This window comes from Juglans microcarpa x Juglans regia, chromosome 5S (genome assembly GCF_004785595.1).
Source record: "Juglans microcarpa x Juglans regia isolate MS1-56 chromosome 5S, Jm3101_v1.0, whole genome shotgun sequence".
In the NCBI taxonomy this organism is placed as follows: Eukaryota; Viridiplantae; Streptophyta; class Magnoliopsida; order Fagales; family Juglandaceae; genus Juglans; species Juglans microcarpa x Juglans regia.
In genome coordinates, this window is record NC_054603.1 from 27,042,709 (window position 1) to 27,056,502 (window position 13,794).

The window sequence follows — 13,794 nt, forward strand, 5'->3', positions numbered from 1 at the left end:
ATTTTACTAGTATGATGCTCATCTATCTCATAAATTTATAAATTTATAAACTTTATTTGTAAGAAACGAAACATCTCTCTTAATCCGACATAAATCCTGCTTCCTATCTGATCATGCGATGTGCCCGGAAAAAAAAAAAAAAAAAAAAATGCATGGACGCCTTCAAAGCAAGATATAGGGCTTTACTGTGATGCAGTCTGAGCTGGCCATCAAGAAAGCCCATTCTTTTCTGCCACGCCATAGGAGCATTAGCAAGAAAAATTGGATAAACAAAGCTATGAAGCTCCATCCTGCTCTTCGGCACGATGTTACCTCGGTCTAAAGTAAACCAGATTGTCTTCAAAGGAGCAGTGTTAAAAGGCAATCCAAAAAACGATGATCAGATTGTTGGATTCTGTATTTATTTAAAGTTTGCTGCTCATTCCAAGGTTTTAGACCTTTATAATTTGTCATCAGTCACTATTCACTATCTCATACCCAACATCTTACAACAACAACAACAACAAAAAAAAAAAAAAAAAAAAAAAAAAAAAAAAAAAAAAAAAGGGTGTCAAATATAAGGTGTGAGAGAGTGAATAGTAACTGATGTATAGAATATCCAGAATCCGGGCATATGCAATGAACTGTAGACAGTCAGTCAAATTCAACGCACAAAATAATTTGATCTATGTATAAAATAATTATTACTGCCTGACATGGAGGGGGAGGTGTAAGTTTGTAAATGAGGAAAAGTGCTGTTATTATTGTAAATGCAAAAAGGAAAAAAACACTAGAGCAGAAAATCACAGGATCCCAATAAAATTACTGCCTCCTTGCTTTTCAACTTCTCTCATTGGAATTGCTTATCATTAAAAATTATGAAAAGGAAAGTAATTAAACTCTCATCTTTCATGCTCCGAGAGAATAGGAGCAACTTGTATTTTATCCAGAATTTCATGTGAAATCTAACATATTGGTCATAATTTATCATCAGCAATAATCATTTTGTGGAAGAATCTGCAGCAGTTCTCTCACCTTCCAATGGAGTTCGATCCACTTCAACTTTTAAGTCAAGTGGACCTTGGGGACACCAAAAAGTGTGGAAAATATCTGTCTGTGGCATTGATCACAGAAGAAGAAATAAGAGAAATGGCCTTCGTTTGGGAGCTTATGCACAATGGCCTCTGGTAGACCTCGGACTATATAATCAGTCACTGGTGGTGGGACTACCTGATCATCCATTCCCTGTTCAGCATTCAGGGAAAAAAAAAAAAAAAAATTAAAATCAACATAAATATAAAAGTAAGCTGCTTAAATATTGTACCATGCTATCAAACTTAAATTTTACAGCATGTCTTGCCCTGGCCGATGTCACAGCGCATCGGACGGCAGAAAACCACAGATCAGTGAAAACTTAAAACCACTTGGGGAGGTAGAAGGTCTGATACTATTCTTTAGAGAAATTCTCAGAAAATGACTTTAGTCTCCTCTACTCATGAATTCTAGAAGCAGAACAGAATTTTGTTTTGTTTTTCTTCCTTAAGCTGCAAATATTGGGGCAGGTAATCAAGCAACAACAAAGAAGCAAGAGATAAACCTGCCAAATGTGTATTGGGCCTAGGAATCCTGCCAATTCACATTCTTCCTGGCTGTACAATGACCTTAGCCAAGAAAGAAAGCCTCTTCTCTGACACTTCCTCTGCACCTGAAGATCTGCTGGGCTAAAACCCCAATCTGATACCTGAAGCACGGCTTCCTGGATGAATGGTTTTGGATTGCCCTGGCGGATAGACTCTTCCACATCCCTATGCCAAAACTCTTCAAATATTGGCTCTTCAACCAGCATTTGATCCTGGTCATGTCCAGATTGTCATATAAATCATCATAAATTATCAAAAGCTTCTTTACGAACTGTAGCTTATGAAGGCTTCCACCTATGATTATGGAACATTATTTTTTTAATAGGTAAGATTGTGGAACATTATATATAATATTTGAGTAACTACTGAAAATTTTCAGCTGAAATATAGATAAAATCATATCATACATTCACCCAAACATCTCAGTTTTGTAAGAAACTGATTATAAAAAGTTCCATTGAGCATTCCAAAATAAGGAACAAAATGAAACTTATGTAGTTTTCGAGATTTTTATCAAAGATGACAGTATGACTCACTCTTTTTCCCAGCGACAGATACAACCTGTTCTCAATTCGATCATGCTTTCCAGATAGGAAGCTTCGCCAATAGAAATAGGAGAGTAACTTTGGGAATCTACGAGCTAAGAAGTAAAATAACTTTCTGCTTGGCACCCAGGTTTCCCAAATTTTTTTAATCTCTTCTTTATTCATGCCCTGCTCATATGGATTAATCATTGGGGCCAACATGGCTGCACCTGCATATTTAAAAACGATCCACCAAAAATTAAATTATTTTTTATTTTACCTAGTTATTGTGTTTGCATAATGAAAAGAGAAAGAATAAGCGATAAGTGCAAGAGATAAGAGGATAGGCTACCAACATGACCATGAAACCAAACACCAATTATATGTAGAAACATATAAATTGGTGGAAGCATTGACACAATACACTTTAATGCATAAACCCAATCAAACAATCAATTAATATGCATTGATTAATTGGATATCAATATATGATTTAGAAATCCTAAAACAACAATATGCTGATCATGTGAATTACCCAAATTTATTCAAAATATAGGAATAAACCAAATAAAATAAATTGATATACCTGCAATCCTGTTAGGAATGTATCTGAGAGCAGCCCAAGCATGCATCGCTCCACTTGAGTAGCCCAGCATCCAGAACTTGTCACAGATACCAACCGCATTAGCCAGGTGCAATATATCAAATGCTGATGAGTTAAGAGTCCGACTGAGATGAGGATCACTCTCCCCAAAACCAGGAAGATCATAAGTGACCAATCGAATACCATACTCTTCAAGCAATGACATTTTAACACCCGGTATACCTTTCATACAAAAAGTTTTTTGAAGATCAGTACTAAGTCTCTGTTAGTTTTCACCAAGACCACAAGCTAAAGTCCCCTAGATACCACTTGAAAGGGTCGAAGATTTATTGGTTTGTACCTGCAAGTCGTGAGGAAAGAAAAGGATGTGGAGCAATAAGGGAAAATCTTGCTCTATCAGCTGGAACACCTTGCTCATGATAAGCCATATGTCTACCATCTGGAAGTAGTATACGGCTTGCAGTGGGAGGATGTATCCGCACTTTCTTTACTGGCGGAACCCTGTCATGATTGGTATTTACGTTCATAGCTGCGCATCATTTTTAACAATGTCAATAAAACTATCTATATCTCACACCAGAAAGGGAAAAAAATGAAACCTTCATGGCTTCATGAATGGCGATTACCATGACACTACTGGAGGTTTCTGTCCAAAAAAATGAAGGTAGGTTTCAATCTCAACAAGTTTCAATAGAAAAATGTAGTGACAACAATCACACTTGCGCCGAGTTCCCCGGAATTATTGCAAACAACCCTAGAAGACGGTGCCAACCTAACCAACATGAAAGCATTGGTGTCCACCACTTACAAAACAAGTATTAAACCATGTTGAAAAACGGAATCGGGTCAATCGTATGACTGGAAAATTATCTAAATTTACAGAAGCCATAACTTTTTTTTCTTTTTTTTTTTTTTTTCAAATTTGGTGATTTTTGTTACATGAACCACAATTTTATTGTTGAATATGTAGGATCAAAATCACAAATCGTAAACCATCCATAGGGTGATCGAGGGATGGAACTTAAACCGACAAATAAGGCAAGTGATTTTCATAAATCTGACTACAAGCAAACTACAGACAAATATTAACTAACACCTTCTTCTACTTAAGCTTTTGAAGTAGATTTTGATAGACCATTTTCATGCAAATTGCGTAGTTTCTTATACATACTTAAACCGAAGGGAAAAAAGATAATTTATTGCCATAATGCATTGAAATTCACCTGCAAGTGCAAGAATGAAAACGAAGAACAGAACGGACCACGCATGAGCCGGATCGCGATCCTCAGGTAAAAACTCATTCAGGTACTTCAATCTACCCGAAACCTTAGAGTACGGCCTCCGAAACTTTCGAACGAGATACGAATCCTCGGTCAGAAGGCTCTGCTGAGCAATGTCCCTGCAGCCTCGACCAAACTCCAGGAGTATTTCGCCCCAAGCCATCATGAATCCCTTGGCCTGATCCTTGAGGCTCTCCGATTCACGGGTATGCGAGTAACCCGATACGTAGTCAGAGCTCGTCGTTGCAAACGAGGGCGTCAAGATTCCGATTGGTTCCCCGGCGTATCGTATCCCCGAGTCCTCCACAACACTCGCCAGGTCGTCCCGCCAAGTATACGATCCTCCCACTTCCGACATTTCCACTCAAAAAGCTCCGAGTACAGAACTGGGAAACCCACAAAAGTGTCTCAAAGTCCAATTCAGTTGAGCTAGTCAGAGAATGAGGGAGGGAGATGAGTTTGCAACTTTGCAAGAGTGAAACTGAAGCCTGCAGTTTTGTTGAATCCAAAAAGAAAAGAACCTAACCGACCACCATGTTTGCAAAGCGAAAGAAACTATTTGTTGCGAAGAAAAAGGCAACAAAATCACATTTTCTGATATGCTATATATAAGTCTTTTCAACTTTCCAACAATGAAATCGTTAGGCTGTGAGAATCTGAGATTGGTCCTCGTTGATTACCAACTTTATTCTGTCGAATTGACCCGACTGCTTTAGTTTTAACTGATCTTCAGTCTGTCCGTGATCTTCTGAAGATGATGAATACGAACCGCAGGATGAGGCCACTGTCTGTTCTGTGAAGAAATTGGGGGGGCCTGACGTTGAGGGATCGAGCCACGTGGTGAACATCAACGCCGTGCGCGTAACGGCTGTCGGCTGGCAAAAGGTTCGGTCGGTGCCTGGTTGCGTGAGCGCATGTGACTTGGGGGAATGTTCTCTCTGCTTAATCCTCTTTTTCTTTTTTTTTGGATAAAGTAATTTAATCCTCTTTTCTTTTCATCTCGGGATTTTCCTTTGTTATTTTTAAAATAAATAATAAAAAAATTGTATAATCAGTTTTTAAATTTTTTGACTAATATAAAATTAAAATTTTCACCTTTTTATAACAGCTACTCTTTGGAACAACCCGTCCGAAGTTATTAATAAAACAATCCCCAATTATATTAAGACACGCAGGAAATTTATCTAAATAAACACTACAGAAACACACACCTAATTAAAATTCATTTGAAATGAAACCCAATCTTTCCCGCTCCTGCCCCAGCTGCCCCGCCCTGCTTTTGCTCTGCCCCAGTTTAATGGGGCGGAGCCCCCCGTCCGTCAGATGCGGGGGGCGGGTGGCCCTGTCCGCATCTGACCCCCAAGGCAGGGGCGTGGGCAGGATAGGAGTGACCCCCACCCCGCAAATCCCTCGCACCGCCCCGTTATATATATATATATATAATTATATATATATAAAAATAACCCAGGCATGAAACAACACTGGGTTTCTTTCTTTAAATATACAAATAATGAAACAACACTGTTTTGTTAATGGAAAAATGGCGTCGTTTCATTTTTTGTTTAGATCCCCCTGCGAGATTACCCTACCCAGATTCTCTCTCCCTCTCTCTCTCTCTCTCTCTTGGTTGCTTGCCGCTCGGTCGCTTGCATTCATCAATCTACATCTTCGTCACCGTCTTCATCTCCGTCACCGAAGGTAAGAAACCCTAAATCTACTTTTATTTTTTGTGATATTTATTTTATAGAATGAAGATTGGAGGAATGATGGGGTGTAATCGAAAATGGAGGATGTGATTTTGTGAACTGTGTGCTGTGGAGACTTCATTGTGCATGTGGTTTGAATGATTGATAAACAATGTGTACTGTGTAATCGTGTGTGAATCTGTCTGTGACTAATGACTCTGTGGTTTATTTTTTCATTTTTTTTGAAATTCTCTAAAATAATTTAGGGGTTTCAAAGATTGAAACCCTAAATTAAGTTAGGGTTTCCCAAGTAATCATTGTGAAGATGACTGTCATTGCGAGAGATTTTGGATATTTGGTTTTGAGAGTCGTTTTTATTGTTTGTTAGGTTTTGATTTTCTGCTTTCGAGATAGTTTCAGTACATAGAATTCCAAAGTATGAGCAAAAGGTTGTTGTGACCACAACTCTATGGTGGTCTTTTTAAAGAGGTGTCACTGAGCTGTGTTTAACTTAAAAGGTGATAAATAATGTTTTAGTAAAATCTCTGGTCAAGGGGGGGGGTCTTTATCATAGCATCCTGATTTAGAGATATGTTCATGATTCTATGTTTAATTGCTTGATTTCATATCCTTTACTAGTAGAAATTTCTCAATACATTTGTTCTTTTTACCTGTAAAAAGAAAGTTCTAAATCAAAACATGTGGTGTTTGTTACATCACAAAAGACAAATGCTAGACCGGAAAACAGTAGTGAATTGACTTTTTTAAGTATTTAAATGAAATTATATATATTTTATAAATGAAAAATGTTATTATCAATTTATCAAAATATATTTATGGAATGATTTTTTATTTTTTAAATACTTTTTATTTTTATTTTGATAGCGTCCAATAATGATATTCTTTTTCATCAATTGAATCCAACTAAGGGTGTAAACATTTTCATTTTTTTTTTACGTTTGATGTTTATAATTTGGGTATTTCATATTTTTTATGTTTGATGTTTTTAATTTGGATATTTCATTTTTTTTTTATGTTTGATGTTTGATGTTTGATGTTTGATCATTGATATTTGATCTTCCAACTTCCAATATATATGCTAATGCTTATATGTTAATTGTTTGACATGCTGCTATATTTGCTATAATTTTAGATTTCTTGTTTGCTTGAGTTCATAGATATGCCAGCAGATTCTAGTGTGAGCTCTCATTTCCATGCCTAGGGTACCCCTACACCTATCCATACTTTTACTTCTACTCCTACCCCTACCCCTAGCCCAACACCTACCCCTACGACACCTTTCCCCACTCCCAAGCCCAGCAAACATGCTTCTATAGTTTGGACTCATTTCAACAAACTAGAGGGTGGTGGCCCTAATAACCTTAAAGCCAAGTGTAACCATTGTGGAAAAATCTATAGATGCTACTATAGGAAACATGACACCTCACAATTAAAGGTGTACTTAGAAGAGCAATGTAAAAAAAATCTAATATTAAGATTATTACAAAAGAAGAGCCAATTTAGACTAGAAATTGGACTTCAAAAAATAGTGAATGAGACTAGTGGGGGTGCAACTTTGAGGAGTATACTAAGTATGATCTCGATGAGTGTAGAAGATACCTAACTCGTATGGTCATCATGGACGAGCTATCTTTTCAAGTTGTTGATGGGAAAGGGTTTCAAGCGTTTGCTCGCTACTTGGAACGAAGGTTTAATATTCATTCTCGCCACATGGCGGCAAATGATGTAAAAAAAATTTTTTGGTCTGAAAAAGAGAAGTTGAGGGGTGAATTGGCCGGTCAATTTGTTTGCCTTACCACTGATACTTGGACATCAGTCCAAAATTTTAATTATATGTCTTTAATTGTACATTTTGTTGATTATAATTGGACATTGCATAAGAAAATTATAAAATTTTGTTAAATTACCGATCATAAGGGTTAGACAATTGGGAAGGCATTGGAGGTCACAATAAAGGAGTGGGGGTTGACCCGAGTTGTTACAGTCATAGTTTATAATGTCTCGTCTAATGATGTCACATTGGGATATCTGAAAACCTATCTTAGAGAGGTAGATAAGACAATTTTGGGTGGTGAGTGTCTGCATGTGAAATGTACGACACATATTCTGAATCTTATTGTTACTGATAGTTTGAGGGATCTTCATGACTCGATTGCTTGGGTCAAGACTGCTATGAGATGGTGAGATCTTCTCCTTCGAGATTGGAGAAACTCAAGGTTGTTTTGAGGTCTGCTAGCCTAACATCTAAGAAGGACCTTTGTACTAATATGCCTACACGATGGAACTCAACATTTTTTATGTTGGAGGCGGCCCAAGAATATAAGCTGGCATTTGCACTATTGGGTGATGAAAACATCCAATATGTTAAATATTTTGATGATCACTGGGGATTGGGGAAACCTGTATATGATGATTGGGAAATTATATATATTTTTATAGAGTTTTTAAGGCTTTTTTATGAGGTCACCACGATGATATCTGGAACTTTGTACCCTAGATCCTATCAATTATGTCAGTAAATATGTAGAGTAAAAGAAGAATTAGATAACATAGTCGCGGGTGGTTACATTAGGTTGCAGGAGATGACATTAGTTATGAGGTCAAAGTACGACAAGTATTTGGGAGATTTTACTAAGGCTAATATTTTGTTATATGTAGCTGTCGTCCATGACTAGAGGTTTAAGGTGGATGACATGATATTTGGATTGGGCCTTACGTACGTGCAAGTATGGACGGAGCTTATTGCAGCAAGGGTTCGAGAAACCCTTAGTAGATTATTTGATGAGCTTACCTTCCTGCGGGGTGGTAATATTGCGATGCCCACACCTACCCCCCATCGGTTCAAGAAGTCGGTAGTGGGAAAAGACGTAGATTGGATTGGGGTGAGAGGTTTGAGCTAAGGGTGGGCAACGGGGCCTCGCCCTCGCTACCCCGCCCCGCTTCCGCTCTGCCCCCGCATGGCGGGGCGGGCAACCCCGCTCCGCCCATGCGGGGGCGAGGCCCCCCGCCCCACATCTAGGGCCCCTAGCGGGGGCGGGTGGCGGGGAGGGCCCAACCCCGCTTTGCCCCCGCCCCCATTTATATATATATATATATTATATACATATATATAAACATAAATATATATTTATATTTTAAAAATTGTGTATATACAAATATATATTACAATTTGTTAGACTTGTTCTCAAAATATATATTGGTAAATTTAAAAACTACATAGTTTAAAAATTAATACACTACAATTTATACAAAATATGCACTAGCAAATTTAAAAATTACATAGTTTTTAAATTATAGTCATATTTACAAAATTTAAATTTATAATTTGGATCTAAAAATGTATTTTTAATTACTTTTACACTTATAAATAATTTTTAAATCAAATAAATGTAATATTTTTTTTTAAGTGGAAAGAGGCTGGGCGTGCCCCCGCCCCCGCATCCTGGGGGTGAGGGACGGGGGTGAAAGCCCTACCCCCTGCCCTATGCTGGGTGGGGAAGGGGTGCCCCCGCCCCGTAGGGGGCGGGTAGCACCCCTAGTTTGAGCAGACCCCCTTCATCCGAAATTCTGTAGAAGTTCAGTCAGAGATAGATAGATACTTAGCAGCGGAGTTTTTACCATTTTCACGAGACTTTGTTGTATTAAGTTGGTAGAAGGTGAATGCCATGAAGTATCTCATCCTTGGAGAGATAGCCTGCAATCTTTTGGCCATCTCTGTTAGCACTGTAGCCTCAGAGTCAGCCTTTAGCACCGGGGGGTGTGTATTGGATTCATTTCGGAGTTCATTAACTCCTACCTCTGTGGAGGCTTTATTTGCACACAAAATTAGATCAAGGGAACTCAAATTCATGTTCCGGATGTTCTTGAGTATGAGGAGGAGGAGGGTGGTGATCAACCTAGATCTGGTATTTATTTTAATTTCATTTTCTAATTTCTTATTAATTGATTTATTTTCATTTAATTGGTATTCATTAATTTCATTTCAAATTTTATTGTTATAGTGACACATGAGACAGTGTTTACGGCTACCTCCGATGCAATATGACTTTGTATTGGACCCACCATTACCATGGTTTGCACAATTTGTCCCTTATTTATTTTTTGCATTTATAATTTTATTTCATATTTTAGTATCTAATTATTTTGCTTGTATGTTTTTTAGTTTTTATATTCTCAATATACATATGCCGAATCCTAATGACCCATCCATACTCATCTGCCTCATCTTCATCTCAAATTTCAATTGCCCAATCCCAAATTTCTAATCTCATCTTGGTTAGTATTTTTAATATTTTGTATTTTCATTTTTTAAATTTTTGTTTCATTTTATAACTTTATAATTCTAATTTGTTTTATTTTTAACTTAATAATATTTCAGGTTTTATAACTTATTAACTTTTATGATCTTGATTTTTAGTCTCACAGCAGTTGATACAACTCACCACTCAGTGAACTCACCACCATAGCGCCATCCCAAATTGATCAAATTGAAAAGTTATGAGTTATAATTGTTAATTTACAATTAAGTGTAATGTTTCTACAATAGTTAATAGTACAATTTGTAATATTTAATATTTTTAGGGGAGTTTATAATATTGTAATAGTTTATTAATTCTCTTAGAGTTTTAATTTGTATAATTGTAAATTGTAATTTGTAATAGTTTAGTGCCTTAGTGATGATTATTACTTAATCAGTTAATAGTTGAAATTTAGTATATAGTTAATAGTTATATATATATATATATATTAATTTTTAAATATATTTATTTTTTAGTTAAATTTTAGGCCTAAAGTGGCCCAAAAATGGATTCTGGATCCAAAGTTGTCCAAAAATAGATTCTGGGCCATTTAGGGCCCAGAAAATTGAGTTGGGCCGAAAGCCCAGTAGGGAGGGGGGGGGGGGGGGCAGACGGATGGGAGTCCACCCCCTCACCCTGACAAGCGGACGGGGTACCCCGCCCCCGCCCATGCGGAGGCAGGGTACGGGGAACAATTTTCCATCCTCGCCTATGCAAGGGCGGGGGGCGGGGATGGTGGCCCTGCACTGTAGGGGCGGGTAGCACTCCTAGCCGAAACCCCTTGCCCTTGCAAACCTGTGAAACCCCTCGCTTCCCTTGCGAAATTGAAGCCTCTTCCCCCTGCAAACATGTGAAACCCATTCCCCAAACTTGTGATTTTTGATCTAATTGTAATACTTTGCTATTGCGAAACCCGGCCATCTACTTTAGCATTGAAAGTCAATAATATATCGCCGTTGCCCCCACAATATGCCCACTCAATGGTTTGAATATTGCACTTTCTAATTTTTTCTTGGTCTGCTTGTAATCTGGGCTAGCAAGTATTTGTAAAAATGCTTGTAATTTTCTCTTGTAATAATTTTCTAATTTTCTATTGATCTGCTTGTAATCTGGTGCTTTTTTAGACGCATTCTGATATGCCTGCTATCTTCTATTCTCTTTCCATTCTTCTATTGCCAACTGTTCGTTCTATTTCATTTCAAACTCCTATAAAAGATTCCACCCCCATTATCATTTCCTAATTGCTTATCATTTTTTTAAGAGTACAAAGGAATTTATAGAACATTATATAAGAGATTATTACTTATTTTTAAGTAATTATTGTAATGTCAATTACGGCAATATCTTGTAATATTGGAGTAGTTGAATTTTGTGAGGAGGAACAACAGAATTTACATGGGTTCGAGGTTTTTCCTGTTTCATTGAAAACTCTAAGCTCACCAACACATGAATGAAATAATAATTAATTATTATTGTTGCTTTGATTTTAAGAAACAACAAAGTAATGAACCATTCGAAGTTAGATGGCACAGGCACAACAACCTTTTTATTAGAAAACGACGTGACCAGATCAGGTACTTCTCCAACTGAATATATAAACAAGTTAATCCAAATCGAAGTCGTAGTGTGTGAGTATTATGTATGATCTTTCTTTCTCTTGCTCTGCTGTGACGAAATACCTGTGTAGGGATTGTTTTTGGAATACTTCTGCTCTTCTCTTTTAAATTCACTTAGAACTAGTGATGTTCTCACAATGCTTATAAAACCATTCTCTTTTAAAATCACTCATAGAATTCCATTGCTGAATTGAACCAATGCTCATTTACAATTATGAATTTATGAACCAAGCTGGCTGACTGTAAATGTATTTACATGCATATAACAGAACTGTTTAATTACTTGTGCTAGTTCAAAATAAAACTAATACATTCCCCTCCATTGCTGAATGAGTCCAGTGTACCGACAAGGAAGATAATATCGTTGTTGAGTAAAGAAGCAGTGGGTGATTTTAACGTTGGTTGTATTAGCAAGGATGTGAAAAATTACTTGGAAAACAAAAGGAGAAAATTATTTAAAGAGGGAGATGCACAAAGGTTATATGCCTATTTTTTTAATCGACAATGCAAAGAGTTTGTATTTGTGTACTCCATGGAAGTTGATGAGAATGTGTGTATGAGAAATTATTTTGGGGCATATGCAAGATTAAGGGTGTTATACCAATATTTTGGTGTCACATTTGATGCCACATTTTGACAAATATTTATAAGATGCCTTTTGTGTCATTTTTAGAGTTAACCATCATCATCAAACCATAATGTCTGGTTGTGCCTTGTTGGTTAATGAAACAACTGAGTCATATACATAGTTATTGAGAACATGGCAAAAGTCAATGCTTTTTTATTTTTTATTTTTTTAAGAGGCAATGCTTGGACGTGCCCCTTCAACCATAGTTACCGATGATGCACGTTATTTTAAATAGAGAAAATGACGTGCGAACAAAATTTACCCGGGCCATATTGAAAACATGTCACAAAATTGAAGAAGAAGTTGTCATAGTCTACACAATAAAGTCTTTCATGATCTTTCAAGATGAGTATTTCAGTAGTCAACGCTACAAATCAACCAAATTTTTCTATGAGGGCGAAAGCAAGACTTATAGAGTGACAGCTCATGGCAAAGAAACCCCTCTCTATTATGCGACTTTGGAAAGTGGAGGAGATAAGGCGACTTGTACATGCCATATATTTGAGTTTATGGGAATTCTCTGTATGCATATCATGTGTGTACTTGGGTAAGAAATCAAAATTAGATAGTTTGTCACAACACTATATTCTAGAAAGATGGACTATCAATGCTAAGAGTCGACCTATTATTGACATACCCATTGTCGAAGGGCACGTAACACCATAAGATGATCTAACAATGAGAAAAAATAAGTTGATGATGCAATTTTACGTCATTGTGGAACTTAGGGCGAAGTCAACAGAAAAACTCAACCACTTCTCCTTTGCCTTAGACAAGGTCCATAAAGAGCTACTTTTGATGGAAGATCATGACGATATTGAAGATTCAAATTGCCCATTTGGAAGGGAGTCAACCAATGATTCACATAAGAAAAGAAGTCAGGTTGTTTCTAATTTTTCACATACAGTACATAATCTTTCATGGGTGCCTATGAAAGGGCGCCTAAAGTTTTTGAGAGCAAAGAACCTAAAAGAGATGCAACCAACCAAGAAAATGCATTTTAGAATTTGTAAAAATGAGAGACATGCTAGAAACATCTATCTTTCAGTGAGGTATTGTAGCTTTTGAATATTTTTTATTTATTGATTTTTAATCAAAGATCTAAACTTATTTTGTTGTATTTGTTGTTGTTTATGTAGGAATATTGGGCATACAGTTGAGGTTGATTGCACTAACTTGGATTCTTAATCAAAATTTGCTTGTGTATGTGATTATTATTATTATTATTATTATTTATGTTATGTAGATAACTCCTTAAATGTAATATGATGTTTTAAAAACTTAAGTTGTATATAATTATTGGTTTTGTGATTAATGTAATAGAAGGGTTGTGAAGCTTTTGAAGCTTATGATTCTTGGGATGACAAGGATCTATTGTGATGGATTACATCCAACTGAATCTGTTAATATTCAGATAGCAAGCAAGGCCTATGAATGGCTACTGATTTTGTGTACTCCAGGATATATGTTGTTTCTAAGAAAATCTCTCATTTTGATCTTTGTTCTGCAATTCAAATTG

The 13,794-nt window shown here is 36.7% G+C and overlaps 1 protein-coding gene across 1 annotated transcript; it reads right to left on the reverse strand.

Annotated features, from left to right (window-relative positions):
• Window positions 1-722: 722 nt before the first annotated feature.
• LOC121268159 lies at window positions 723-4,923 on the reverse strand. The gene is made up of 6 exons (XM_041172289.1): window positions 3,971-4,923; window positions 3,088-3,276; window positions 2,730-2,969; window positions 2,156-2,373; window positions 1,577-1,831; window positions 723-1,224 (listed from the first exon to the last, which is right to left on the reverse strand). Exons 1-6 carry the CDS (start codon window positions 4,383-4,385, stop codon window positions 1,045-1,047), a joined length of 1,497 nt encoding a protein of 498 aa, XP_041028223.1. The 5' UTR covers window positions 4,386-4,923; the 3' UTR covers window positions 723-1,044.
• Window positions 4,924-13,794: the final 8,871 nt, after the last annotated feature.

Excerpts from the sequence above, each read along its gene's own strand:
- LOC121268159 (XM_041172289.1), bottom strand. The coding sequence starts at position 4,385 with ATGTCGGAAGTGGGAGGATCGTATACTTGGCGGGACGACCTGGCGAGT. Across the intron at positions 2,970-3,087 it reads TCTTTCCTCACGACTTGCAG|GTATACCGGGTGTTAAAATG; the intron begins GTACAAACCAAT and ends TTTGTATGAAAG. Across the intron at positions 2,374-2,729 it reads CATTCCTAACAGGATTGCAG|GTGCAGCCATGTTGGCCCCA; the intron begins GTATATCAATTT and ends TTAAATATGCAG.